Genomic DNA, 26818 nt, shown 5'->3' on the forward strand with positions numbered 1-26818 from the left:
AAGGAAAAGAAACAGACAGAGAGGGAATGGGTGGATGCGCTCCCAGGCTGCCAGAGGAGTGTGTCCTTGGACTGCCCTCTTCCGTGACGCACCCACCCACCCTTTCAGACACGCGCATCGAAACACGCGCGCACACTCCTAGCACCGGTTCATTTACTCTCTCTCTCTCTTTCCCTCAGACAAATACAGAACTAGGGCTTGCATGTGCATGCACACCTTCTTAGGTACCAGAGAAATTGAACTTAATGCTGTGCAATGCTGTGTGCGTGTGTTCACTCGTATACACACACACAGACAGAGCAGAAAGCTCTCAGACTGAGCGCAGACACCTCATCAGGGATGCAGCAGAGCCCCTGTCTGCAGAAAGAGGGAGAGAGAGAGATCTCATCTGATGTGGGATAGAATGAGGTGGAAAGGTCTGGTTGTCTGATTAAGGTTGAGCGTGTGTGTGTTCACATATGCGAGTGTGTGTGTGTCTGTGTGTTTGGGGTGGGGGGTGGGGCGGGTAGTAACTAGTGTAACTCCAGCAGTTTGGTTCATGCATGCACACAGAACACCAACCAACAGAGACAGATGACAAATAAAAGTCCACACCCAGAGATAAGTATGCCAATGCGCTCATCTTTTTATTGCACAACAATGTATTGTCTGTTTACGAATGCTTAAACAACATTGCCACTGACTGACAGACCAGCTTATTGAGAGACACCAGGGTGTGGCTCTGTGTTCTTGGCCAGCAGAGGTGGTGGACAAGACAGCCTTTTCAGAAACAGGTTCAAATCAGCCCCATGCCCTCGCCACCAGCATCTCGGTCCGCAAGGACTGGATGCAGGCAAATATTACAAGCATGCCAAGTATCCATCGAAATCCTTTGACACTGATTTGGTAGCACTGCAGCTTGGGCTGGGAGCTGAGTTGTCCTGGGTTGTAGACATCAACTTAGACAGAGCTGGAGTTTCAAAATACTTAAACCGTTCTGTTAAGAGCAGAAGCAGAGCACAGCCTGAGATGGTTGCAGACTGGCCTCCAGAGAGAGAGAGAACACATGCTGTGTCAGATATCTGTGCTGTCGTCTACATGGTGCTGGTAAAGTGTGTCTGGATGCCCACACTGAGCTATTCGTGCAGGCTGTGGAATGCTACTAAGTCTAGGGATGTGCTAGAGTGATTTCTTGGAGCATTACAGTGGTTTCTTTCATTTTTTTAATTTTTTTTTCCTCTTCTGTAGAACAAATGTAGTTGTGACCATTTAACACACATCTCTCTCGGCTTCATGTGGGTTTTTAAAACCCCCTAAATGGCATCATATTCTCAAGTGGGACCAACATTATAGAAGGAAAGGCACAGGAACACACACACGCACACACAAACTCAAGCACACAGAGTCCTGAAGCAGAGAGAAGGCTTAGGTAAGCTAAGCAGGCTACAGTAGCTACGACACAAAAGTTTAACTGTTAGACTAAATAAAATCATTGTACAGTAGTTTGGTACACAACAATGTCTAGATTTGAAGGTCCCACTAAGAATTGTACACAGAACTCTGCTTAGATAAGAAAAATACAAACATGCACTCTGCTATTATCTGCCAAGGTATGGTAGGTCAAGCTCATGACTGCTCATGAGTCGAATTCAGCCTAAGAGAGAGCTTTTCTTAAATGGCAAAGACTTGATCAGTGTGCAACCAGCATCAGAGTGTAAATAGCTGTGCAACAATATGTTTTAAGAACGTTGTTTCCAGCACGTGCACAGCCAACTTCTGTTACTGTATTGATATTGTGCAAGCATCTCCACAGTTTGTTTATTACTTTCTGTCGTTTTTGGCTCTTTGCAGTGAGCGGATCATCTAAGCTAACGTCTAGACTGCCGATATCCACCAGAAGCCTGTCAGAGCTCACCCTCTCACTGTAAAAAAAATGTATCTTATACAGCAGGCTGTGGTAAAAACACAACAATGTGCCCCACATCTCTGTGTATACCATATGTACAGAACATGAGAGTACAGAGTACAGCGCGCATGGTGTTGGAAGGCTCAAACCAACAAAAATGTGCAATTTTGTGTTTCCCGTATCTGGGAAAATTGTATATACTGACATTGTCATCGTAATTCAGCAATACTAATCCTCTTCTAATGTTTTTTTTTGTTTGTTTGTTTTTTACATATATTGCAAGTTGAAAATAAGAACACAGATTTGCATTTTTACAGGCACATACAAACCACAAAAATAGACTATGTGGAAACTAGATGTACTAGGCACAAGGTATATACAGTCCGTGTGCATGGGGCACATTGTAAAAACAAACTGCAAAACAACAACCGAACAAAAGAGACTGATAACTCAAAGACAGTTTTACAAATAAAAACAATACCCTGATTTGCTAACATGTCAACACCAAGGCATTCGGTACCCTTAACAACTGGTACAGCAAGAATGAGAGGTTTGAAACTCAGGGATTCTCAATAATTGTCAGTCAGTGTCAAACATGTATGAGGGCTTTCAATCCCACTAAATAGCAAGGCCCAGTAGAAGAACCATTAAAAAAATCACACTTTGAACCCCCCGTCATCAGGCAAATACAGCGCCACATCACACACACATACACTCACACAACATGCCGACGGTGGCTTTAAGCCAGCAGACTGAACACTAGACAGATAACTGACAGAAGTATGTGCTTGGCCAGGGCTGTATCCGCCTCATGGCCGAGGGTTCAAACAGAGCGGTACTGATCAAAGTGTCTGGGACGCCATCCTTTGAGTGGGAGTGAGTTACACACATATCCTACCGGTTGGATGCAATGAAACAGAGACGGCGCCTGATATTGCCTGAAACGTTAGCTCTTTAACTCTCCTTCCATCTTGCTCTCACTGACTGTGGTCTCATTCAAATAATATCAGCACAGTCCTGATAGCAGCTTAATAGGGCAAACTCTGGTATTAGCACAAAGGATTGGGGAAGAGGACCAATTGATTGCACTGGAACAGTACTGAAGCGCACAACAGCCATTGACTCAAATGGACTTCATTCACAATCATATTGGCATTTTGGCATGTACCTTTCCCATAGGAAAAAAAAAGCAATACAAAAAGAGTGTTGCTGATGAAGGAGGGTCACAGCTTTGTAACCAAGGTATGACAAACAACGAGGTTTAGTGCATGTTATCAATTAAACAGATAAGAGAACATGTGGCTGCTCTACAGTAACAATGAGCCAGGATTTACAAGCCATATAATGAAGCCCTTGGATAAAAACAATCACCTACGCCTTGTTTCAAACAGCTCGCAGGATAAGTGATCACAACCAAACGGGCAGAGTGTTACGCTAATAACAATCTCAGGGTTACGACTTCAGTAGATCCTCCATATTTATCTGAGCCAATCAGATTTCAAGGGGAACCTTTCAGCACGGTTAAATCAACAAGTGGATGATGGGAGGATAGACAAGTCTACATAAATCAATGGAAAGCCACGCTGCGGCAATCAATACATCTCTCTGGAAAGGTAGCAAACCTGAGTGAAATGTCCATCGCATCGATTTTACAATTAGACTCTGTCGATGTTCAGAGCTGAAAAAGGTGGACATGGTATTTGTCTAACACAATGAATCAGCTGCCTATTTTCTAACCCAATTGGATTCACTTTCCTTCCTTACAGTTTAACCAGATAATGGATCCGAGAGAAGTACTGCAACCATTTTAAGAGAATGGAGCATCGATTTTTCATTTTGATTACAAGGTCGTAGTGCAACACAAGGTGCTTAATTGGACGTCCTCAGTGCTCACTTTGGACCAAGGAGATCAAAGTTGTTATGACTCACTCTTGTTCACGCCCACTTCAGTAAATAAACTAATAGAAAGAAGAAGAAGAAGAAGAAAGATCCTCTTGTGGTAGATCTGGTACAGGTTAAATATAGCAATGTTCAACCCAGAGAAGCATCATTAAACCATAAAAAAAAAAAGATCACACGGACACTCAGCAACACATACAGCAATGCCCACAACCCCCCCTTGCATCATAAAAGCCTCTTTAAATCACTGTCCCTTTATTTACATGGCAGTTTATATCTGATTAGCTGTCTTCCTTCTCGTATGGCGTACATTCAGCAAGAGAAGTATTTCAGGTTCAACAGGATCAGAGTATTTTGAGTAAATATAACCAGCTATCCAAGCCTCAACCCTAAATGTTGAGACATTCATGGGAGTTTTGGATGAAATGGGACACATAAAGAGTTTGCTATAGAGCAAGTACGTTTTTTTTTCTCTTTTTTTCTTGTCTTTTTCTTTACATGTGAGGCATTTTATGCCCTCATATTGCCTACCCTCAACCCCCATTTATCTCACAATTGAACATTAGAGAGAATTAGTTTAGCTAAACTGATTTTTTTTCTTCTTTTTAAGGTTCTGACCTGCTGAACTCAAAGCGTGGATTCTTCCTGTGACGTGAAACCAGAATTAAACAGTTTGTTCCTCTCAAGTGTTAACAAAACAAAACAAAATAAGAGTTACACTACAAGTCCTTTCATTCTCTCAAGCATTTTTGGTTAAGGTAACAACATGGTCACTGGATTACAATACCTCAAGTGAAGCCACAATAGCTGCTGGATTCTTTAAGATTTCACATTAAAAACAAAACAATATGAAAAAGAAAGAAGTTCACTTTCCTGTACAGCATATGTATAGATATTTATATTCATATATATTTATATATATAGGCGGGGTAGAGTATTGCAGAATTATATTGCATGTGTTAATCAATAAACCTAGACAGAAACAAGCAAGTATACAGTATGGGTTGTTCACAAATGTTTCCTTCGAGTAAAGCTCAGATATTTTAACCACCTTTGCCTTCAGGGTTACAATCAGCCACCCACCAAACCGGCTTTGGTGGGCGGCTGATTGTAACCCGACCGGCATCAGAGGTGTTTGACGAAAGCAGGTCAGCACCACCATCGGCATGTCAAACCAACCGTGCAGTGTAGAGTGTGAGTCCATTCTCTGAAAGTAGAACCAAAACATATCAACAAACTCACGCGCACACACTTACACCCACATGTATACATACACACAAACCAAATATATGGCTTCTAATGTTGAATCAAGGCAGTTAAATAAATGGCATTTTCGTCGATGTTTCTTTTTTTTTTTTTTCTTTTTTTTTTTTTTTTTTTTTTTAGTTGATACAGACACAACCAGACTTGGTGTTCAAGCTCAACTTTGGTTTGGGTAGATACGATGAATATAATATCCTTCCGTACTTTTTTCATCAACTATTTACACATCGATGTAAGATCGACCAGCGGTCTAAAACACTATTTCCATTACTATTTGAAACAATATGAAGAGCAATGTGTTCTTTTGCTACGACAGCTTATACAGAAAAGTTACACTCAAAACACTTTTGGACGCTTAAAATGTCATTGTCATTTGACCTCAAGTCCCTGATTTTCAGTTTAAGTCCAGCTCCTGCTAGATTGCATTGCATGGATTCTACACAGTATGCAATAGTTACATCAATCATACTTTTCTTCATATCTTTACAGAAAAGACAGCGATATACAGTAGGTGTTTGGAAGCAGAGTGAAAGGGGTGATACTAAGACTAAAGGTGCTGGCACAGTAGACTAGACCAGTTCAACCTTAAGTTATACTAGCTTAATTGTATAGACTCCTCCTGGCCAAAGTGTCTCAAGACTTTGAGTAGCTCTTTTCCTTCAGCTGGCACCAGCACACAGTGCATCCAGGTCCAATAACTGGTGGCGCTGGCGGTAGCTGATTGGTCATTCAGCAAGCTGACAGATCAGCCAGACTGACCTAAACCGAATGGATTCTCCTACAAAAAAGGCCTCTTTCTCGAACTCTACCAGGGTCACAAGTTGGAAGACAGCCGGGATCTGGCAGAGTCTAGCTCTGGAAGGCTGACAATTGAATCTTTCTTGGGAGCTCCAGAGTCTGGAGGTCCTGATCCAGCAGCTGCTGCTACTGCCCCCATTCCAGCAGGTCCAGTGGGAGGAGGTGTGGAGGCAAATGCCACCCTCTGTTGGGCTCCCGATGATCTCCCCACCCCTGAGGGCCCTGGCATGCTGGAGTGAGGGGGCTGCGGAGGTCCGATGGAGGTGTTGGAGGTGCGAGTGGAGGGCGGGGGGCTAGGGGCTGCAGAGGCAGCTTGCGGTGTTCCTTCCTGGGGGAGTGAAGGCTGGGAGGCCGACAGGGCACGGGTGTCCTGACTCAAGCTCCCCATATGCAGGGAGTGGGTGCTCTTGTGTGAGGCAGGCCTCTGCTGGGTCTGTGTGGGGCTTGGTGCATGATGCTGTACTAGGGACAGCTGGGACCCAGAGGGTCCCACGCTTGCAATGTGCTGGAAAGTCCGTCCTGAAGCTGCAAGCGGGCTTTGGACTGGGGGACTCGAAATTGCCGATCCAAATGCCCCTCCGAGCGTCAGAGGGGGCTGAGACTGCAGAGGAGACATGGAGACTGGACTGGAGAGATTCTGCATCACCTGAAACCTTCGCACCATGCGTGGAGACTGCAGAGTCCCTGGACCCACCAAAGGACTTGCCATCTGAGGGCAAAAGCTCATGGCCACAGCTTGCTGGAGGGTGGCGATAGCAGAGCCTGTCTGCTGCTGACCCGGAGGGGCAAAGATGCCGCCAAGCGAAGGGGTCATAGACATGGCCCGTGGCCGCTGCAGGTCTACTAATTTTACCATCTCACGGTCATACTTGACAATCTCCTGAATCATCTCATTCTCCCGGTTGTTGAAGACACCAGAGTTGAGATCATGCTGCACCTTGTGCATCAGGATGGAGTTCTTTTTACCTGCAGAGAGAAATAAAAGCACAGGCTAATTACTAAAGATAAAAAAAAGGCAGAAGCAGTAAAGTTTGAGGAAAGGACAAGGAGTACATAAAGGTGAATAATGCATAAATACATGGAAACAGGAGGACGTATAACGAGAGAACAATGCGATTTAGATATAGCATGCGATGCCCTTCAAATCAGGTACATCCTCTAGCAGAACAAGCCCTCAGGAAATATACGTGTCACCCTGTACTTTTATCTATTGTTACAGCATCCTATGCCATTCTGAGCAAAGAGCACAGCTCATTGTACTGCTTCTTTTAATATTCGGGAAACATTTTCTTTTGTGTTTTTTGTTCACGGCTTCATTTTCTTTCATAAAAAGAAAAGACAGCAGAAACACTTAGCAGCTGATGTTTTAGAGATTTGCATAATTTCATGCCCAACATATTATATGATAATACATTATGATACATATGAAAATGATCTAAGTCATTTTTTACCTATGCGGTCTAGACGATCAATGGCAACAGTCTCAAAGGCTCTTCTCATCATGGGGTATTCTTCCAGCACTTCATTGAAGTGGTCAACAGACAGAGAGTAAAGTCGACAGTAAGTCTCCGCTCGCACGCTGGCTGTTCGACGACCCCTCGTCAATAAGCAGATCTCTGAAACGGGGAAACAGAAAATGCCACCGCTTACAAAAGGGTTAAAAAAACAATGGCACCATAAAAAAAATATCTTACCTCCAAAATAAGAGCCATCAGAGAGTTTCATTGCAAGCGTTCCCTTGGTGATGACGCTGCAGACTCCATGCTGGATAAAATACATTTTCTTGCCAATAGTGCCCTCCCGAATGATGTAATCTTGTGGCTGGAATACCTCAAAACGTAGCTTAGTCAACATGGCGGTCACAAAGTTTGGCTCTGCGTTGGCAAACAGCGGCATTGACGCCACCAGCTTGCGACAGTTGAAGTTCACAATTTCCTAAGACAAGACGCAAAGAAGAACAGTAAAAATGTGCACAGTAAAGACTTTTTAATATAATATATATTTCATATAATAATGGGAATAATGTGCATTATTGTCTCACTTCTCTCAGGGGCTCACTGAGTTCTCCCAGGATGCTCTCCTCATCAAACATCTTGCCCTGGTATCTGTGCTCGTAGTAATCGTGGATTTTTTGTCGGAAGTCAGCAGGCAGTTTGTGGAAGGACATGTACTGCTCCACTTGTTTGTACTAAGAGAGAAGAGAGATGTTTTTTACTTCCTGTTAATGCAAACAAAAACAACAGAAAGAAAAAGGTTTTATTGACCTTGAGGCGAGCAATTGCATTTAAAAACCACAACAGTAATGGGGCTGGCAAATTAGTTTTAGCAAGTGTGCATCGTATTGCTTTTCTAGTGTTACACTGTTCAATTGTTCAACTATTATTATACATGTTTCTTAATGCCAAAAATACAGAAAGCAGCAATTAATTGAGCCATTAAAAATGTTTTTATATCTATTTCTCATCACAGACCTGTTCAAACACTGAAAAACGTCAGCGCAACATGTTTTTTTCAGTTCACAGTCAGTAAATCCCAAATATATCAACCTGCTTCTCTAAAACGCACTGAAACACCAGCAGTGTGTATCAACCTGCCACTGATAACAGCCCCCAAAATGCACATTCACACCTGTTTGAGTAACAAGCTAAAAACTGTGAAAACTTGCAGTGCTCACTCGTTTCTGGACTTTATTATTTACTACTTCCAGTTAGGCAGGTGCACAAAGACCACATTAAATTTTGTTCAAGATCCAAGTTTGTCAACAGGCAACTGCTTGAGACTTGAGGTATTTTAATGGCCAGAGAGGGCTGAAAAACTTTACATCCTTAAAGAACTGCTCAATATTTTGCAGTTATAACTCAGTACGAAAACTCCCGACAGGTGATCGCTCAAAACGATCTGCAAAACAGCTGTTTCTGTCCAGTGTGGGCATTTCATTTTATTTTTGTTGCATTTTCTTGTGGCCTTCTAGTTTACTAGACCAATAGCATGAACTGATCATTTTCATTTCTATTACTTCATTACTTTCTCAGTCTCTGGATGAATTTTGTCCCACTTCAGCTCAGTGAGGTTTGTGGGCACTCGTTTATCCACAGCCCTCTTAAGGATAATAAAAGCCCAGGTCATCACCTCTCCACCACCATGCTTGACTGTTGGTATGAGGTATTTGTGCTGATTTGCTGTGTTTAGTTTTGTCCAAATGCTGCTGTGCATTAGGGACAAACATCCCCACTTGTGGTTTGTTCAGATGCAGCTTTGGAAAACTAAGCTGTTCTTTTAAGACTTTCTCCTCGTGACCCTTCTAAACAGGCGATACTCCTTCAGTCTTTTTCTAATTGTGCTGTCACAAACGTTTAACATGCTGACTGAGGCCTGTAGAGTCTGAGATGTAGCTCTTGAGTATTTTGCAGTTTCTTTGAACATTGCACCATCTGACCTCGGGGTGAAACTCTTCTGATCTCCTGGTAAGATTATGTCATTGTGTTAACATACACCTGAATGCTTCAGACCAGCAAATAGCCAAAACCTCTGCTTTCATACAGGCACTCAGACTTGCTGATGATCAATTAGTCAAGTAAATTTGATTAGCAGCATCTGGCAGCTACTTACCCTCCTAATTCCTAAGAAGCAGTAACCTGTCCTTAGTGTGAAAACTTGTTCACAACTGCATTTCATTCATAAATAAATACATCTAGGAGTAAGGACCTGGCTCAGGGCTCTAGTGAAAGACAGAGTTAGGAAGTGCTAAATGTTTCTAGTGAACAGGATTTTGATGATAATAAAAACCCAGAATACCACCACGCTCAAAGTTTAAAATAAACTAAGACAAAGGGCAAAATAAGCAAACATCATGCTATGATTAGGCAATGTAACCTATGATTTTTAGAAAAGGCCAAAATTCACCTGTAGCATTTTACTGCCCCACTCTCATTTAGCATTTATAGAATATTTCTCATGCCTCTTCTTCTTACAAATAATTTTTATCTGCTTCAGAATCTCTCGAGCTTCTTAGAAGTCCTCTATGCTCCAACTAGTGTTTCACCCCACTTCTCCCTCTCATGGACTAAAATGCTTTACTGAATATTTACTAATTAACTAACTATTTTTTCAAGAACTTCTCAATAGAAGCATCACTTTGCGCTAGAAAGGTTTATAAATCTCTACACATCAGTGTCTGTGCAAAAGTCTGTCAAGTGTCATCAAACATATACAAACCACGCAGCTGAAATGAACACACCAAGCAGTTAATCAATGCCAAATCAATAAAAAAGTGAAAGGTTCCCTTCAACATAGCTGCAAGTCAAACAAGCAGCTTCTGTTGTTTAGATATGCAAATTTCAGTCCTTCCAAAGTGATCACAGAGAAACTAGAAACAACGTGGCTGGGCTGCAGAGAGAGGAGTGATAGACGTGGCAGTAAACAGAGCAGACAGTGAACTGTTGGTTGAAAAAGATTTCTCCTTGTACTCTGCTGTCAGCCTCTGTGCACTTCAACCCAGCTCAATTGGAAAGCTTAAGACCACAACTCAACTCAGCCTATAAAGCTGTCCAAACCACAATTTTGAGAGGTCAGCATGCTGGCAGGTGCTGTGTACTCACAACGTTCAGGAGCTGAGGAAGTCATCATCCATACCACCCCAATCCCAGCACTCCTTAAACTCTGCTGTGCGGTGGATAAAGCCACACTCTGTAAGTATCGAGTAACGTCCCCTGAGAAGGTTTGCTCGCAAGACCACCCTCCCCCACCACCCCACCCACCCCACCCCCACTCAAAAAAAACCTGAAAGGCTTGTGGCTAACTTCTTCCACAGACAACAGTATGTCAGATGTTGTGTGTCCTGCCAGAGGCCCCGAGCAAAACAATGAGTGCCACCTGCTCAAACACTGTTGCAAGCTCTGAATCCTCCAGTGCAACGTATAAACTCCTTAACTGAAAATTGTTTGCTGTCAGGAACAGACTGCCTGGCTCTCTGTTTGCAGAAGAAAATTACAGTTAGCAAACAATGATTTTAAGATGTACACAACTGAATGCATGTGTACTGTACTAGAAGAATTATTGTCTCAGATCCAAGCTGCACAATGGAACGAAAGCTTCCCTTTTTTCATTCCCAGGCTTTATGACAGCAGTACATCCTGTGAACATCCTGGTCACACTAACACGCTAATAAGAGACGAACGACAAACAAGAAACCAAACAGACCCCACCGATGAGTACCATTTCACTCTACTAGGGTCACATTGCTTAAACACGGAGCTTTATTTCTGTTAAGACTTGTTTTGAATTATCTCCCTTGCTATTGGCTGAATATTTTACATTATTCGTGTAATGTGAATGAAACTCTCAGGGGGAAAACAGTGGACAGCGGGGGACGATCTCAGAGCTAATAAACTGAGCAGATATGCTCGTATTATTAAAACTGAATAATAAATAATGATGTGCATACACTGACACCACAGTGCAGAAGTAAATGCAACATTTTTGCTTTTTTCCCCTTTTCTGGGACATTTTTTCCTCTGACACAGTCACACTGACACACTCTTTATCTGTTCAACTGCTTATTAAAGCAAATATCTCATAAGCCAGTCACATGGCAGCAACTCAGCAGAGACATGGTCAAGATGACCTTGACCGAGCATCAGATCAGAGCATCAGATTGAGGTATGAAGCTGTTTTAAGTCACTTGAACGTGATATGGTTGTTGGTGCCAGATGGACTGCTCAGAGTATGTAAGAGGCTGTGTGATGCCATCATGTCAATATGGACCAAAATCTTTAAGGAATTTTCAGCACATTATTGAAGAAATATGCAAAAGGAGCTACATTAGCTACTGCCAATGTAGTTCTCAGTAAGTGCATAGTGATGCAACATTCAGGATTACATCACAAGTGTGAGCAGTCAGCGAAGTGAGCATACAATACTGTGAAAAAAGTCTTAAGCAACCCCTCATTTACAGCAATTTATTGAAACATGCAAACATACCTGGATATACAGCATATAACGCAAAATCAGAGTTTGTACAATTCTAACAAGGTCAGTAGTTAGCTTGACCACCTTCATTCTTAAGCACAGCCTAAACTGTCTCTGGCTTTTTTCTTGTAATTTCTTTAAGTGGTCTTCAGGAATAGTGCTCCAGGCCCTGGGGAAGTCGATCCATGAATGATAGTGTTTCGTTGGGTGTTTTTCTACCTGGGTATGGTTTTAAAGCACTGGCAGTGTGTCCAGGATCATCACCATACTAGAAAATGAAGCCACTGTCAGTCTGATGGTACTTTCCAAGTTCATAATTCCATCATTCTTTAGAGCAGGGGTCCCCAGTCCACAAGGGCCAGTGACCCTGCAGGTTTTAGATGTGTCCTTGATCCATCACAGCTAATTTAAATGGATAAATTACCTTCTCAACATGTCTTGAATTTCTCCAGAGGCCTGGTAATGAACTAATCATGTGATTCAGGTGTGTTGACCCAGGGTGAGATCTAAAACCTGCAGGGACACCGGCCCTCGTGGACTGGGATTGGGGACCCCTGCTTTAGAGGATCCCTGAAACCACCGGCTGAAAGGCAGACCCAAATCATGCCAGGGCCTCCGCAGTGCTTTACAGCTGGCTATAGACACTCACTGTTGAATCTCTGTTCTGACCTCTTCTGTGGATATTGGTGACCCGTTCACTCTTCATATATTAGAACTAGAGAAAGGGGATTTAATTTGACTCTTTGCTTCCTGTCTGTTATCTGTAGACACAACAGTGGTTCGTCCCTTGTGTCAGGTGCCTTTTTTTATGTTTGAACAATTCACTGGTCGGTGTTAAATGGCTTAAAGAAAAAAAAGATTGCATTTAAAAGGTACAAGAACTGGACTGAAAAAGCAGACGATGTCCAAAGATGGCCAATGACCAGTGTCCTTCAGAAATCCTGGAAAGCTATTGCTCAAAAATTACAGGAACGCTTGGCTCCTTGTGAGCAAAATATTAAGAAATAGGTGGTGCCTCAAGACTTTTGCACAGTATTGTAAACCTTGTCCAGATGAGACGGTGCCATGGGCTTGAAAACAGTTTCGGTCTTTGGGTATGCTTTGCCAGCAAAACGGCCGTAAACTCCTCTATTTCCCTGTGCACTCTGGAGAAGAAGAATGTGTAAATATTTTAAGATTGGCCTCTCTGATGAGTAACTCTTGACAAAAAACATAAAAGTCTAGAAACGGAATACGAAATTTGACTGTAAGATTTTTCTATGTACTTTCAGTACCTGCTATATTTCAAATGCACGGAGGCCAAACAATGAAACTGTGTTCTGTGTAGGTTTAATATCACCCCTCCAGATTCACACTACACAACTATTGTTCCTGCAGAGAGGAAATGGTAATGCAGTGAATGCAGATTGTTCTGTAGTGAAAATGTACTGTCACCATGCCCAGAAAAAGCAATGCGTGCTTCTGACTGATAGCGTCATCCTTGGAGCTTCCTTAAGGAAAACAAAAATAAACATAAATAAACCTAACATGCAACATCTGAATTATTCAGCATCCACATAAAGAAAAGTCTCCTGGGCCAGCGCAGCTCCACAGCTCTTCTGACGGAGTTACGCAACACGAAGTCTCACCTGCATGAGTGAATCTGCTTCCTGACATCTGCAGATGGAGGGCAGCCTGAAGAAATGACCCCGTGTCACAACTCTTTACCCGGAGTGTCCATGCCAACACTGCGCTCTTGGTGAGCAGCCCACACAATAGGAAATGCTGATTGTGTGAAAAGAGTAGGTGTCGAGGGGGGGGTGGCAGTGAGGGTAAACCTCACAGAGGGAGAGGTGCAGCGACCGTGTGCGGTTACGCATGAAGCTCAGTCCCGCAGCTTGAGTCGGATAAGGCTGAACGAATAAGGCAGCTAAAGCTTATCTGATTGAACTGAGATGGTGGCATTTAATGACTTGGCTTTGAGTGCCATGTCATAGTGCGGCGTATCGATCATCGCCGGGCAAACGTCAAATCTCTCCAGTGTCACGGAGGAGAGAAAACAAGCCTCTGACCAGTGCGTCACAGCGCCCACAGGGGACTGACAAACACCCAAATGAGAGTGAAAATGACATCCATTTTCTGTGTCACTTTGATGATGCGGCAGCAAACCGCTCCACTGACATTTTGTCATTTAAACCGCTGTTTGGGATCTATTTGCTTTTCGTGATTTGTTATTCGGAAAGACATTTAGGGAGCGCTTTGTCTGTGATTACATTTTCCCGCTTTCAAACCCATGAACTACTGAGCCAGCATCAGGTTTTTACTCCTTTCTCTCCCTTTCGCTTGAGTCACCTCCTCTCATTCATCCAAAAACTCTCCATCCTAATTCGGGTTCATCCCAAACGGACATGTGGATGTATAATACATTCACTCCATCCCCGGCTAAATCACCTCATTACATTATGAAGCACATTCACCAAAGAGAAGGAAATCAGATAACAGTAAGTAAGAACTTGACTTCTCTGTCTTCAATTCAGAGATGTGTACAGAGGGAGGAAAAACACGCTGTGGGGTCTCACACAGAACACAGTCTCATTAAACGAAACTGAGCTTCTGAAGAAATACAGGAAATCATATAATTCAGTCAAAGGCAGAGACAGCCAAGGCTTGACTCGATAGAAACTTTTATTTAAAAACCAGAAATGTAAAATAATGAATACCATCAGATACAGCTAAAAAAGGATGGTTTTTGTTGTAAATGTGAGTGCAGGAATCTCTTTACAAAGCCCGCCTGCCTCTGGGTAATTGGGGGATGACTAAAAATTGTAGAAAAGAGTTTTTGGTACCCTAGATGAGGGAAGGGAGGTTAGTGGTGGTGGAGCACTGTTGTGTGTTTTCTGTCTCACTGACTCAGATCAGCCTCTACAATGATTACAAGGGAGAGATGATTATTTCACGTAAAACCCCTTTTTAGTGTTATAAGTAAAAAAAAGAGTGTATCTAGTATATATAAATATAAAATCCAGTCTGATCTTTAAAGATTCTCCACCTCTACACAGATTCACTTATTCCTGCAACTAGAAACAACTTTATTAACAAGCCACACTTAGTAAAGTGTGATGTTTAGCACTGACACAAGTATAAGGGGGAAAACAATAAAAGCTTGAGACATGTTAATCACAGGTCATGTCTACAAATTCCTTGTGCTGCATTCATACAGACCTTGACCCACTTTTCTTTACAACATTGCTTGAGTTCACTGACGTTTTGGGGCATTCATTTATGCACAGCTCTCTCAAGGTCCCACCACAGCATTTCAATCATGATGAAGTCTGGACTTTGACTGGACTATTGCAACACCTTGATTCTTTTCTTTTTTTTTAACCATTATGTTGCAGATTTGCTGCTGTGCTTGGGATCATTATCCTGTTGCATGATCCAGTTTCAGCCAAGCTTTTGCTGTCAGACAGACTGCCTCACATTTGACTCTAGAATACTTTAGTATACACGGGAGTTCATGATCCACTCAGCGACTGCAAGGTGCACATGTCCAAAGCCAACAACAAGAAGATACAACTTTGCAAATCTAAGCCATGCTGCCATGTTTATATTAGAGAGAAGAAGCTTTCTCCTGGTGACTTTTGAACAAGCCATGCTTTTTCTAATTGTACTGTCCTTTAACTGTCCTGTACTTTAACATTTAATATGCTAAGGCCTGACCTCACTGAAGAATGATGGACTGTTTATAAATGGCCTTATATCCCTTCCCAGATTGACAAACAGCAACACTTGCTTCTCCAAAGATCATTGTTGATGTCTTTTCTCCTTGGCATTGTGGTAACAGTTATCTGAATGCTCCTGCAAACTCCACAAACCTCACACTTTCCAACAATCAATTCATCAACTGCAGTTGATCAACAGTGCCTGGCTGCTTTCTACCCTCTTGGTTCCTATGTAACCAGTAAGGGTGTACTTCATCTTTCACACACTGCGTCTGCATGTTGTTTTTGTTAAATAAATAATGACAGGGTGTAATATGTGTTGTTTTGTAATTCATCTCAGACTGTATTTACCTCATTTTAAGATCTGTTGTGGACCAGATTACTTTCATTATGTCCCAATACCCAAAACCTTAGAATTGAAGTCTACTTTCTTTTTACCATGATTATACACCTCATACAGCGCTACACAAAACTCTCAGAACCACAAAGTCAGAATCACAAAATGCTGCACCTAAGACATGATTTTCCAGATGTTCAAATGAGCAGTTATGCATGTTTTTGGTATGTCATTGTAGAACTATAGCAATATGACATATAGCATATTCACTGAGCTAGGAATCAGAGGACAGTGCAGTTATATGGTATCCCAAATCAACGGTCAAATCTAGAATCTATAATCCCTGAATTCATCATTTTTATCATTTTCATTGGTGTATCAGATTTGAATCTTCAAAAAAGAGGCACAAGTAGAACTGCTGTTCTTTCTATGCCCCTCTGCTATGTGTCACTGTGCACTGTTACTATGTATAACTAACACAAAGGTCTCTGCACCAAAGCCACCAAGCCAAATTCTCGCTAAATTTAACCTGCATGAATTGTGACTCTGACATTTCTTCTGGGTTGAAAAGGAACCCTTCACACAATGCTAGCTCAATCCACACTGGGGCTGTAACAGACTGCCAGCAGACGTGTTTTGCTAACACTCTCCAAAATGATAAAAATGCCACTCACAGTCCTATCTGGAAGCATTGCAAATTCACCCGGCAGCATCAGCATCAGCCTCACTGGCATGCATGGCACTTTTCTGCTCTCTGAGTTTTTTTTTCTTTAATAAACATGCCTGCAGCTCAAATACTAATCCTCACAGAGCAGCAGAAAAAAAAATATGACAACTGGTCAGAAAAAAAGGTTTTTAAGGGAAATGCACTTCTTGGCCTCAGCAGAAAAGCTGTATATTCTGGGACAGGGTGAGGATGTATTAGAAAATGTCTAAATCTGAAAGAATAAACATAAAGAGCACAGCATTATGAAAAAATTCTAATGTCAAGGCATGTAGGTTTCGTACTCCTCGCTTCATCCTTAAACTGGATAACATACAGGCTGGTTTAGGATTAGACAACTCATCACAGCTCTTAAATTTTTAAGGTTTTAGTTTGCTGAGTTCATCCTGCTTGTGGTGCAAATTCGACAAGATTTTTAAAACTGGGGGGAAAACTTAAACTTTGCACATCTGGGTGACTTGTTCCTCAGACAGAAAACAAAGGACCTTGCTCTCGCCGTGTAACTCTCATCATCCTGGGCAAACTGTGACGACAAGAGCTTCAGTCAGCACTCTGCTGGCTGAATCGTTTTCTTCTAAACCGTTTATTGGACATGATTTATACTCAAGTGTCCTGCCACATGGCAAAAAAACTCTTTGGGGAGAGCCGCACAATGCTAGCCAGACACCAAACTGACAAAAAAAAAAAAAGAGAGAGAGAGAGAAAAACTCCAAACAATGTGAAATACACAGCATTCAAATATCTTGCAGTGCACCAGGACTGTCTCTCCCACAGGTTTACCCTCCCCCTCAGTTTGCTTTGTATAGCAGCCAGTTAGCAATAGCACTGCACCTTTCAAGGACACCACCACCAGAAAGGATAGAGATAGAGGAAGAGAAGGGGAAAAAAGAGAGAAATTTAGATCCGGAGGTGAGGAGAGCGAGAGATCAGGAAGGAGATACGCCAGAGAGAATCAGGTGGAGACATTTAAGCAGTGCAGGGGAAGGAAAAAGAGGGGTGGAGCTCATGTAAAGTGGATAGTTAAAGATGCATAAGAGATGATATAGAGCAGAGGCAGAGTGAGATCCAGTGAGTGAGTGACCAGGAAGTGAGAGACTCTGAGAGAGGGAGGCGGCCATGATGGCTTACGTCACCTTCAGGATGACATTGCCGGGACACACAGGTCCGCTGCCTCATCAATTCTACTGCTGCTCAAGGGGACATCATATCACACAATCACACACACACACAGGCACAGCCACAGCCTCTGGCAATGTGGCTCTACCTGGCCGAACACACCCGGAGCCTCTGATTGGCTGCTGAAAGCCGGCAGCACTCCCACTGCTCCCTAGCCGGCAAGACTCTGCTTGGAAACAGAGTGACTGTGCTACCACGACAGGCCACTGCTGCAGCGCGGCTCAGCGCTGCTCTGATCCGCGCTCAGGTTCATTGTCCTTATGACAGCATATACGGGTGCTTTAATGGCGCCTGATGGTGTGCCGTTAAGGTCACAACCTGAAGTGTTTAGGAGGTTGCTGCCACACACTGCTGTTACACTTCCTCACACACATACAGCCTGTTGTATGATATGTATTATCTATTATTGATAACTAATTACGTGACCTTATGGTTTAATTTTCATTTAATGAGCAGTAAATATCTAAATCGGCTACAAACAAAATGAGGATTGTAAAAAAAAAAGATCCTTTTTGACCTTCAGTTACTAAAATACTCTTCCAGATACTGTATAGTGAAACTGATCTAACTCCTCCCTTGACACTAACTACCAATCTGTCTCCAGTGATCTTTACGTCAAATCATTAGCAATGTCAGCATCTGCATGTCTGACATTAACCATAAGGACCTCTCTATTTTATCCAGCTCTGTTCAACATGAACATAAAGTTGTTTTCTTCTGTAAGATCTTGGACTACATGAGATTAATCCTTGGTAACACTTGCTAGTCATGCATATTAGCAATCTTATTAGCCTACATTTTTACATTTTAGTTAACAAATAGTGTAAAAATGTAGGCTTGTTTGAACACATATTACTGCTTACTGGATTTTGTATCTTGCTGGTCATAGTTCCATTAGTACAATGATTGTTCTGGACTATAGAGCTGGTCCTGACCGCATCAGGATGAGTCTTTGACTGTGAGGTGACTTATCAATCATAAGTTGTTAGCCAGTAAGCATATGATGGTTAATCCTCATTTTTTTAATCTAACCAGACTTAATTTTTTATTCAGTATGACTCAAAATGAGTGACTGAGTCCATGAACTCATCAGGAAAGTGTTTAAAGAGGTCAAGACAGAAAGCTGTTTTCCCATAGACTTCAACTGGAACAAAGACTTTTTCCAACCACAGCTGTCGTTATCTGGTGCGGGATGGATACATCGTGGCAATTCAGGGTTTAGTGTCTCACCCAAAGATGCTTCAGCACATAGACTGAAGGAGCCAGGGATCAAGCTGTGCTCCTTCTGATTGGCAGACAACCCCCCCAAAAACAACATAATGTTTAAGCTCAGGAGCTCCACAGAAGCTTGTGAGTAAATTTTGGTAGATGATCAGTGAGATTAGCTGCTTCTCTGTTTCATGCTAGGCTAAATTACTCAACTGATGGGCCACCACTTCAGCTTTAATGTTTCATCTCATTTTCTTATCCAACACTTTGCAAGCAGGTGAATAACTTGCTTTTAAAGGACAAATAAAGAGGAAATACTGGATCTAAAGAAAAACAGCTCGCAGAAAAGTGTTGAAATCATGGGATGGAGTTGTTTCCTCACCTTTTCCTGATATTGCCGTCTGGAGGAGTCCAGGGACTGGATGAGAGCTGTTGCATGGCCAATAAAAACAGCATAGCATGTAGCTCCTACAATCATACTCAACATAGTGAGCCAGATATCTGATAGACTCTCTGGGGCTTGGCGGCCATAACCAATGCACAGCATGTGGCTCATTGCTTTGAAAACAGCAAAGGAGTACAGCTCTGACCAGGTGTCGTTCTGTGGAAAGACAAGAAAGAAGATAAACAAGGAGTTAAACACACAAATGTTACATTCAAATATATATTTCAGACGAGGGTGATGCCGTGGAGTAGGTAACTAGAAGAAAAGCTTTGGGGACAGGAGGTCATGGAGGAACAGTTATATAAATGAGAGCTCAAGGGACACAGAAGGAAAGAGGGAGGAAGGGGAAACAACACCGAGGGATTCCTTCGAGGCCTAATCAGGAAAGTAGAGACGGTTTGAAAGTTATTTCCTCAGAGAGGAATTATAATGAGAGGTCATTAAATATGCACTTGAAGAACTGTGTGAATCGGAATCTACTACAGCGGGGCAGCAGTCACCAAGCTGCTTGTGCGGCAACTCCAAACTCTTATTGTGACTTAGAAAGACATCTATGTTTCCGCCCACTTTAAATACATGTAATGAACACTTATTCAGTGTTTTATTTCACTGTAACTTTGTCCCCAAACACAGCCCTTAACAGAAAAGTCAGATGAAAAAGGTCTTGATTTGGCCTTACTGTGCTTACCTGAGTCTGAACACGATGCTGATGCAATTAATTCAAAGCCAAAAGTAGGATCAGAATCCTAGATTTTTAGCTATGTTTAATCTTTTTTCTACTAAAGAAACTCATTATCTGTGTAAGCTGTGTTACTAAAGCAGCGCACAGGGAACAAAAGTTACAAACAGCATCAAGTCTTAAAGAAACACACACACTAAAAAACACACACACACACACACACTTAGCCTCACTAAATATGTACCAGCTACACAGAGGTCACAGGCTGCACTTAACAAAGGCAATCAGCTGCATTATATCCTCCCCATAACCTGCTGCAGAGAAGTGCATCAGCACTCTACTACAGCATTATATTAAGAAGTGTGCAGTTCTTCTCTGTTTCTTTCCTATAACGAAACTAACCAAAGTGTAGTGCTTTTATGAAAAACCTGAACTTATTCAATGTTTTAATCTCAAAAATTAACATTATTGTTTTAAGTTCATGTAAAAAAAACTTTTTAGTGCGATGCAAAATGTGTTGTGTGTATTCAAATATTAACAATTTGACGATACAACAAGTACTGTGTCTAGCAGATTAATGCACAAATGTTTCTCATTATGAATATTTGGCTTAATTGGGGCAAATAAATGTAGTTTCTCTAAGTGCTGGTAACTCCCAAACCTGAAAACTAAAAAAAAACATATGGGGTTTTTTGTTGGGTTTTTTGCTGTTTTCTGATTTGTTTTTATCTGATTCCTCTATTAGATTAGATACGAGAACAATCACTAGGTATAAAAGGTTAAAAAAAATCACAGGTAGAGACTGAGCAGAGAGGTTTGTTAACATCCAAACAGCATAACTTTAAATGGCCACAAAGTGATAGAAAGAGCTCTCCATATGAGGTCAGGGAAATCAAAACTCCCAAAATAAATATAGCTCCACCAAGTGGGCTGGGGCTAAATGGTATATGTAAAAACAGAAAGAGAAACAGTGGAGTGAAGAAGATTGAATAATAGATGAACGATGAGCACTTTGATTCTGAAATAGAAACAGGCAAGAGAGAAGGAGAGACTCCATATCCTCGTAAGTCTCAATCGCTCTCCTCAGAGATTTCAGTTTGGGAACTATCCGTTGCTTTGATGGTAATCACCATCTCCATTAGCCGCAGATAGTCTGTTTGAACTTGACTGATAACGCAGGGGCTTTAAATTTATCTTGCGGGACCCTAAAATGCTTCTTTAAATAGCCTGCAGCAACCTTGTTGTGCAAGATGCTTTGCAAACACAGATGTGAAACGCACCTGCCAAACAGTTTGGGCAGGTTTATGTAACTCGTGTGCTGTAAAAAAAACCTTCACATTATCAGTATGCATCAGCACTTTATCCATGCTAGCAGCGGTGGGATGCTTTTAATTCTTTCACCCATAAAGGCGACATTTGACAACCTCCCCTATACCATTAATGACGAGTTATGACACTTCGGTATATATCAATAAAGATGTGGTGTGACAAGAACTAGAATAGTTTCTGGGTTTTGTTCATAGGCAGAAAGCACCATCACTAACCTCTGATGCAAACTCATTAATCTTTTTCTGTAAGCAAGTCTGAAATATGACAGAAACCACCCAGTTCAGATAGGAGCTGCAAGGGTTACTCCTAGTAGGGGTAAAACAGGTCATCTACCAGTCAGAAGTTTGGTGGTTTGATCCCTGGCTGCCAGATATCCTTGGGCAAGATCCTAACCCCAAGTTGTTCTCGAGTGCATCCATCAGAGCCCGATAGAAAAAAAGTGCTTGTGTGAATGGCTGAAAGTGGTTGGGTAGAGCAGAAAAGTGCAATATGAAAACTGTTACGTTTACTGTAATTGCGGATGGTGTCAAAATACATCATATATATATATATATATATATATATGATGTATAACAAAGTTTATAGTCTAATGAAAATTTGATAGCAATCTGTTAAATTCTGTAATCAAAGTGTTACGCAGAGCAACAGACAGACCTTCCCATTCCCTGATCCAAATCACTTACAATGTTACAAATGACACAAAGTGCATGATAAACAACAGTAATACTGAAGTGGAAAATGGAGCAATATCATACTGAATGATCACTATGCATGCTGGATGCCCGATAAGCTGAACAAACATCTCAAAGATAATCGACAACCGTCTGAGAAAGTCGCTGCCCTGGTCCTGCCACACGCCCACCAGTTTAGTTTACAACAGCTTATCAGAGTTCATTGTACAGTCAGCTTTGTCTGGTGCTTCCTCTCCTTCTGTTTCTCCCTGTCTGCCTCAGTGTGCGTGGTGTCTTTATGATCTGCAGTTTGGACAGTGAAATGTATTTATTTGGAAAGTGGAGGGCAAAGCATGCTCCACAGAGAGCTCATTGTAAGGTCAACAGAGAAGCTGGATTTCAGTATTCTGTCCAATATGAGCTGATGGCTGCCTGGCCCAGTGGAGCTACTTAATTTAAGCCAACTTTAGAGAAGATGAAAAGAACCAGAGACACTTTGTTATACACTGTGTTTCATGAGTTAGATATGGTGAGAAAATGCTTACTCTGTTTAGCCTTTAGCCCAGAAACTGAAGGAGGACTTTTGCTCAGCTGGTCAGTTATACCAATGACATCAATCAAATCCGAACAGCTCATGTTTACATTTGGAGGGGCTCGTGCAAACAAAAATAGTGCATAACACTAAAAGTTCAGTGTATCAACATTACTCTTTGGACAGAGTCAGATTAGCTGTTTCCAGCATCTTATTTCACCGTCTCCACTAGAGTTTGATCGTCATGGTACATATCACAGACTTATATGTGTCTTCTTTTTTTAACCCTTGGTCAAGCTTTTCCTGCAAAGGTTTTGTGTTAAATTAAATGCAACTCATAAGTCATTTTTTGTACTCACTGTGATGAAATGGTATACCTGTGAGCGACAGATTAAAGAGGATTAGGCAGATGAAGCAGAGACCAACATGCCCTGATTTTTTTTCTCAGTACTGGTTGTGTGCTAAAATTATTAACCTGTCATTAACATCAGTTATTTCTTTGGACATGACAAAACTCATTCAGAGAAACTGGAAAAATATTTCTATGGAGTGAGTAGTGCTCCTCATCACCATATATATATATATATATACACGTATGCTGTTTATCCATACACTCAGTAGTCACTTTGTTTGGTATAATGTTCAACTGCTTGTTAATGCAAATATCAATCCCCGCAATCACATGGCAGCAACTTAGTCCACTAAAACATGGAGACAAACGGGATATTGTATTTGTTTTAAATGTTATGTACTGTACTTGTGTGGTACATGTATTTTTGACTTTTGCTGCCATGATGCCAGGTCTCTCTTGGAATGAGATTTTTAATCTCAATTAGATTTTTTTTACCTGGATAAATAAATACATTTTTTTAAAAAGTCAAGGTGGCCTGATAATTTCAAAGTGAACATCAGAGCACAGGTGATTTAAGAGACTTTGAATCTAGCATAGTTGTTGGGCTCTCTGGGTGAAATGCCTTGCTGATGTAAGAGGAGAATGGACAGACTGCTTTGAGCTGACAGGAGGGCTGCAGTAACTCAAATAACCACTCAACACAACCAAAGTTTGCAGAGGAACGACTCTGAACGCACAAGATCATTAACCTTGAAGTAGAAGTAGCAGCAGAAGACCACAGCAGGTGCCATTCATGTTAGTTAAAAACAGGAAACTGAATGTTTAAAGGGTGCAGCATACCTGAGTATTGTTGCTGCCCAGGTCCATCCCTTTATGATCACATTGTACCAATGGCTCAAACTGGTTTCTTGAGCAGGACAGTGAGTTCACTGCACTCAAATAGCCTCCACAGTCACCAGATCTCAATCCAATAGAGCAGCTTTGAAAGGTGATGGAACAGAAGATTCACATCATGAATCTGCAGCAACTGTATGATCCTAGCATGTCAGTAACCACCAACATCTCTGAGGAATGTTTCCAGCACTTTGTTGAATCTGTGCAATGAAGAATTAAAGCCGCTGTGAGGGAAAAAGGGGGTACAAACCAATACCAGAGGGGTGGAACTAATAAAGTGTACATATATTTTTTGATGGTGGCCACAGCAACTGTCATCTTTGTGAAAAGCCTCCATGAAATTGTAGTGCTACCATACTTGTGAGGACCGACGGTGACTTAAGCAGACAAAATGCCTGTCCCCACGAGTTTGAAGGAATTTTTGAGACTCAAAATGTGGTTTTAGTGTCAGGGTTACAATTAGGTTATGGTTAGGTTTAGGCTAAGGGTTATGGTTAGGCATTCATTTTTGATGGTTAGGGTTTGGGGAAGCCGCTAGGGGGAAGCATTATCGCAATTACATGTCCTCACTAAGATATGAAAATGTGTGAGTGTGTGTGTGTGTGTGTGTGTGTGTGTGTGTGTGTGTGTGTGTGTGTGTGTAAGGGAAATAAGTTGAGTCAGGAGCCCACTTTAGTCCTTTTAACAACACCACGTGAGGGAAAGTTCCTGTTACACTGGCTTCAAAATACTTCCTCTTGAGTGGCTTTCAGCATAATTAGATGTCATAGCTACTTGTTCAGTAATACAACTTCTTTTAGTAGGCTATAATATTATTGCATTCCTTGTACTTGGCTCAGTAAGGCTGTACAAAACAAAAACACCTGCGATATAATCCCATCTTTCCCTCTCCTCTCCCACGAAACAAACACCACCAACTAATTTCGAGTTAATTTAGAGCTCAGACAGCAAATTTAGCTCTTCATGTGTATATTGCTATAACTGGCTTAATGAGTACTTCAAATCAAATCTGAAATATCCCACAGCAGACCTGTGATGGTGTTTGGTCAAACTAACTGCAATGAGTAAATCAGATGATTTCACACCAGACACAGTGATTACTGACTTACTGTCACTAAAGTAAGCAGACCACTGTACTGCAAAGCTGAAGGAAACGGAGGATAATGGGAAAGAGACGCCTCTGTGATGTGGGTACTGGAAGGGATGGGTGCACACACAGCTGTAATTACAGAGTTGAAAGTATACACCCCGTTTCTGTCAGTTAGCATGACTGTCACTGTTATTACCCAGTCGCCTCTGTACTCTATAATGCAGCCAAGCTCTATAAGCACTCTTGCATGGAAATTAACTTAGTGGCTGATAAGGCAGAGTAAAGCTCACGCTAAATATAACCTGAGTTCAATACAGGGGTGGAAGTTGGGTGTACTGCTAAAACAACCTATGTTCCCTGAGGTAGTACAAGTTTGACTGAATCCAATTATTAGCTGGTGGATGTCATTCAGAGTTACAGAGTGTTCTCAACGCCCTCCATGGGTCCTGCCTGTGGGCTCCACACCACCAGAGCCACTGTAGGGTGTGAGCCATGATGGATGGCCTGGCTGCAACACAATGGCTAATGTTACAAGTTGTCAGCCACTCAATAGGGGGTGGTCTCAGGTGGCCATATGTAGCCCATGCCAGAGCGGCCCTTTCGTTTGAGAGTGACGGCTCTCTGGAGACCGGCTGTCTTTGATTATACAGCAGGAGAGAACACTGGAGGAGTCAGTGTCCTGTCAGGCCCAGACTCCATCATCATGGACTTCAAACTCTGCAGCGTGTACTGAGCACGATTGCCTTTTGTGCAGCCTATAAGTTTAGAAAAGTAGAAATACTTTTGAACTTGTGTTGCTGTTGCATCTGTGGTGCTTCTTAGTTGTCATTGTTAGATACGCGCTTTACATTTTACATAGCAGCTGCATGTTGGTGCACTAATTTGAAGGATCTCTTGGATATTCTGTCGGTGAGTTCTTTAGGCCTTTAACCTCTTTCACCCTGGAGGTCCGTGTCTTCCAAAGTACCATAGTACATTTACTGAGCAGGCCCCTGTTCCTGCTATGATTAAAATGGATGTACTATTTGTTGTGGTTCATTTGCGTTGTATCAAAGTTGGCCGAGTGCAGTCGACAACTTTTACAACAGGTCCAAAATCATCTGTGTCACTGACACAGTTTTATTGCCGTTATGCACTCTCTAATTTATGATGTTATCAATATTTGATAGACATTTTTAAATCTCACTGTGGGCCGATATGAACAAAAGTCTTTAGTTTTTTATTTTGTGAGTCCAAAACAGCATTTTCAAATTTCTTATTTTGATTTACCAGGAATGTCCAGTTATGTAAAACAAAGAGATTAGCCATAAGTCATGTGAGCAACAGAAGTAGTGAATATTTGGTACTTACAGCTAACCAAAAGATTTCATCTGTTGTCATTAAGTTCCTGATTTAATTTTCTGTGGCTCGACAAATGGAGCTAATCATTTCAGATCCAATAAATCGCCGCAATTTCAATTTGACTGTCTTATTCCTATTCTCTGCACACTGCCTTTCACCCTCTGACATGACAGCTGTTGATAGGCTCCAACCCTGAATTGGACAAGTGATTAAGAAACTAGATGGAAGGATGGATGGATAAATTCAAAGAAGCAGGGGTGTTTGTTATACTGGTACTGTGGTGTGTATTTCAGTGTAGGGCATAGAGCTGATACAGTCAAGGCAATGCATGACGGATTTTTAATCATCTATAACATCAAAGGCTTGGTTTTGATATAGTCAGCCTCGGGGGTGAGCGAACACACCTCCACTCATTACAGTCTCTAAATTTCTGCATATAAATATGTGTACCTACATTTTCTGGATGTAGGTTAGTTATTTAGAGGAGCAAAATAAAAAGTAAGAGGTAATTTATTGTTCTTTTATA

General features: G+C 41.7%; 1 protein-coding gene across 1 annotated transcript in view; it reads right to left on the minus strand.

The window, feature by feature from the left end:
- Positions 1-601: 601 nt before the first annotated feature.
- The window catches only part of LOC102302003 (potassium/sodium hyperpolarization-activated cyclic nucleotide-gated channel 2), a 35521-nt gene continuing 9304 nt past the window's right edge, over positions 602-26818 (minus strand). The window contains exons 4-8 of the mRNA XM_005920498.3: positions 19342-19560; positions 7887-8033; positions 7540-7780; positions 7297-7461; positions 602-6811 (exon numbers count right to left, since the gene is read on the minus strand). Of these exons, the coding sequence (XP_005920560.1) occupies positions 5862-6811; positions 7297-7461; positions 7540-7780; positions 7887-8033; positions 19342-19560 (1722 nt within the window). The 3' untranslated portion in view covers positions 602-5861. The remainder of the gene's footprint in view (positions 6812-7296; positions 7462-7539; positions 7781-7886; positions 8034-19341; positions 19561-26818) is intronic.

The sequence above is a fragment of the Haplochromis burtoni genome, unplaced genomic scaffold (assembly GCF_018398535.1).
Source record: "Haplochromis burtoni strain Fernald_Lab_line unplaced genomic scaffold, NCSU_Asbu1 Contig_41, whole genome shotgun sequence".
Classification (NCBI taxonomy): Eukaryota; Metazoa; Chordata; class Actinopteri; order Cichliformes; family Cichlidae; genus Haplochromis; species Haplochromis burtoni.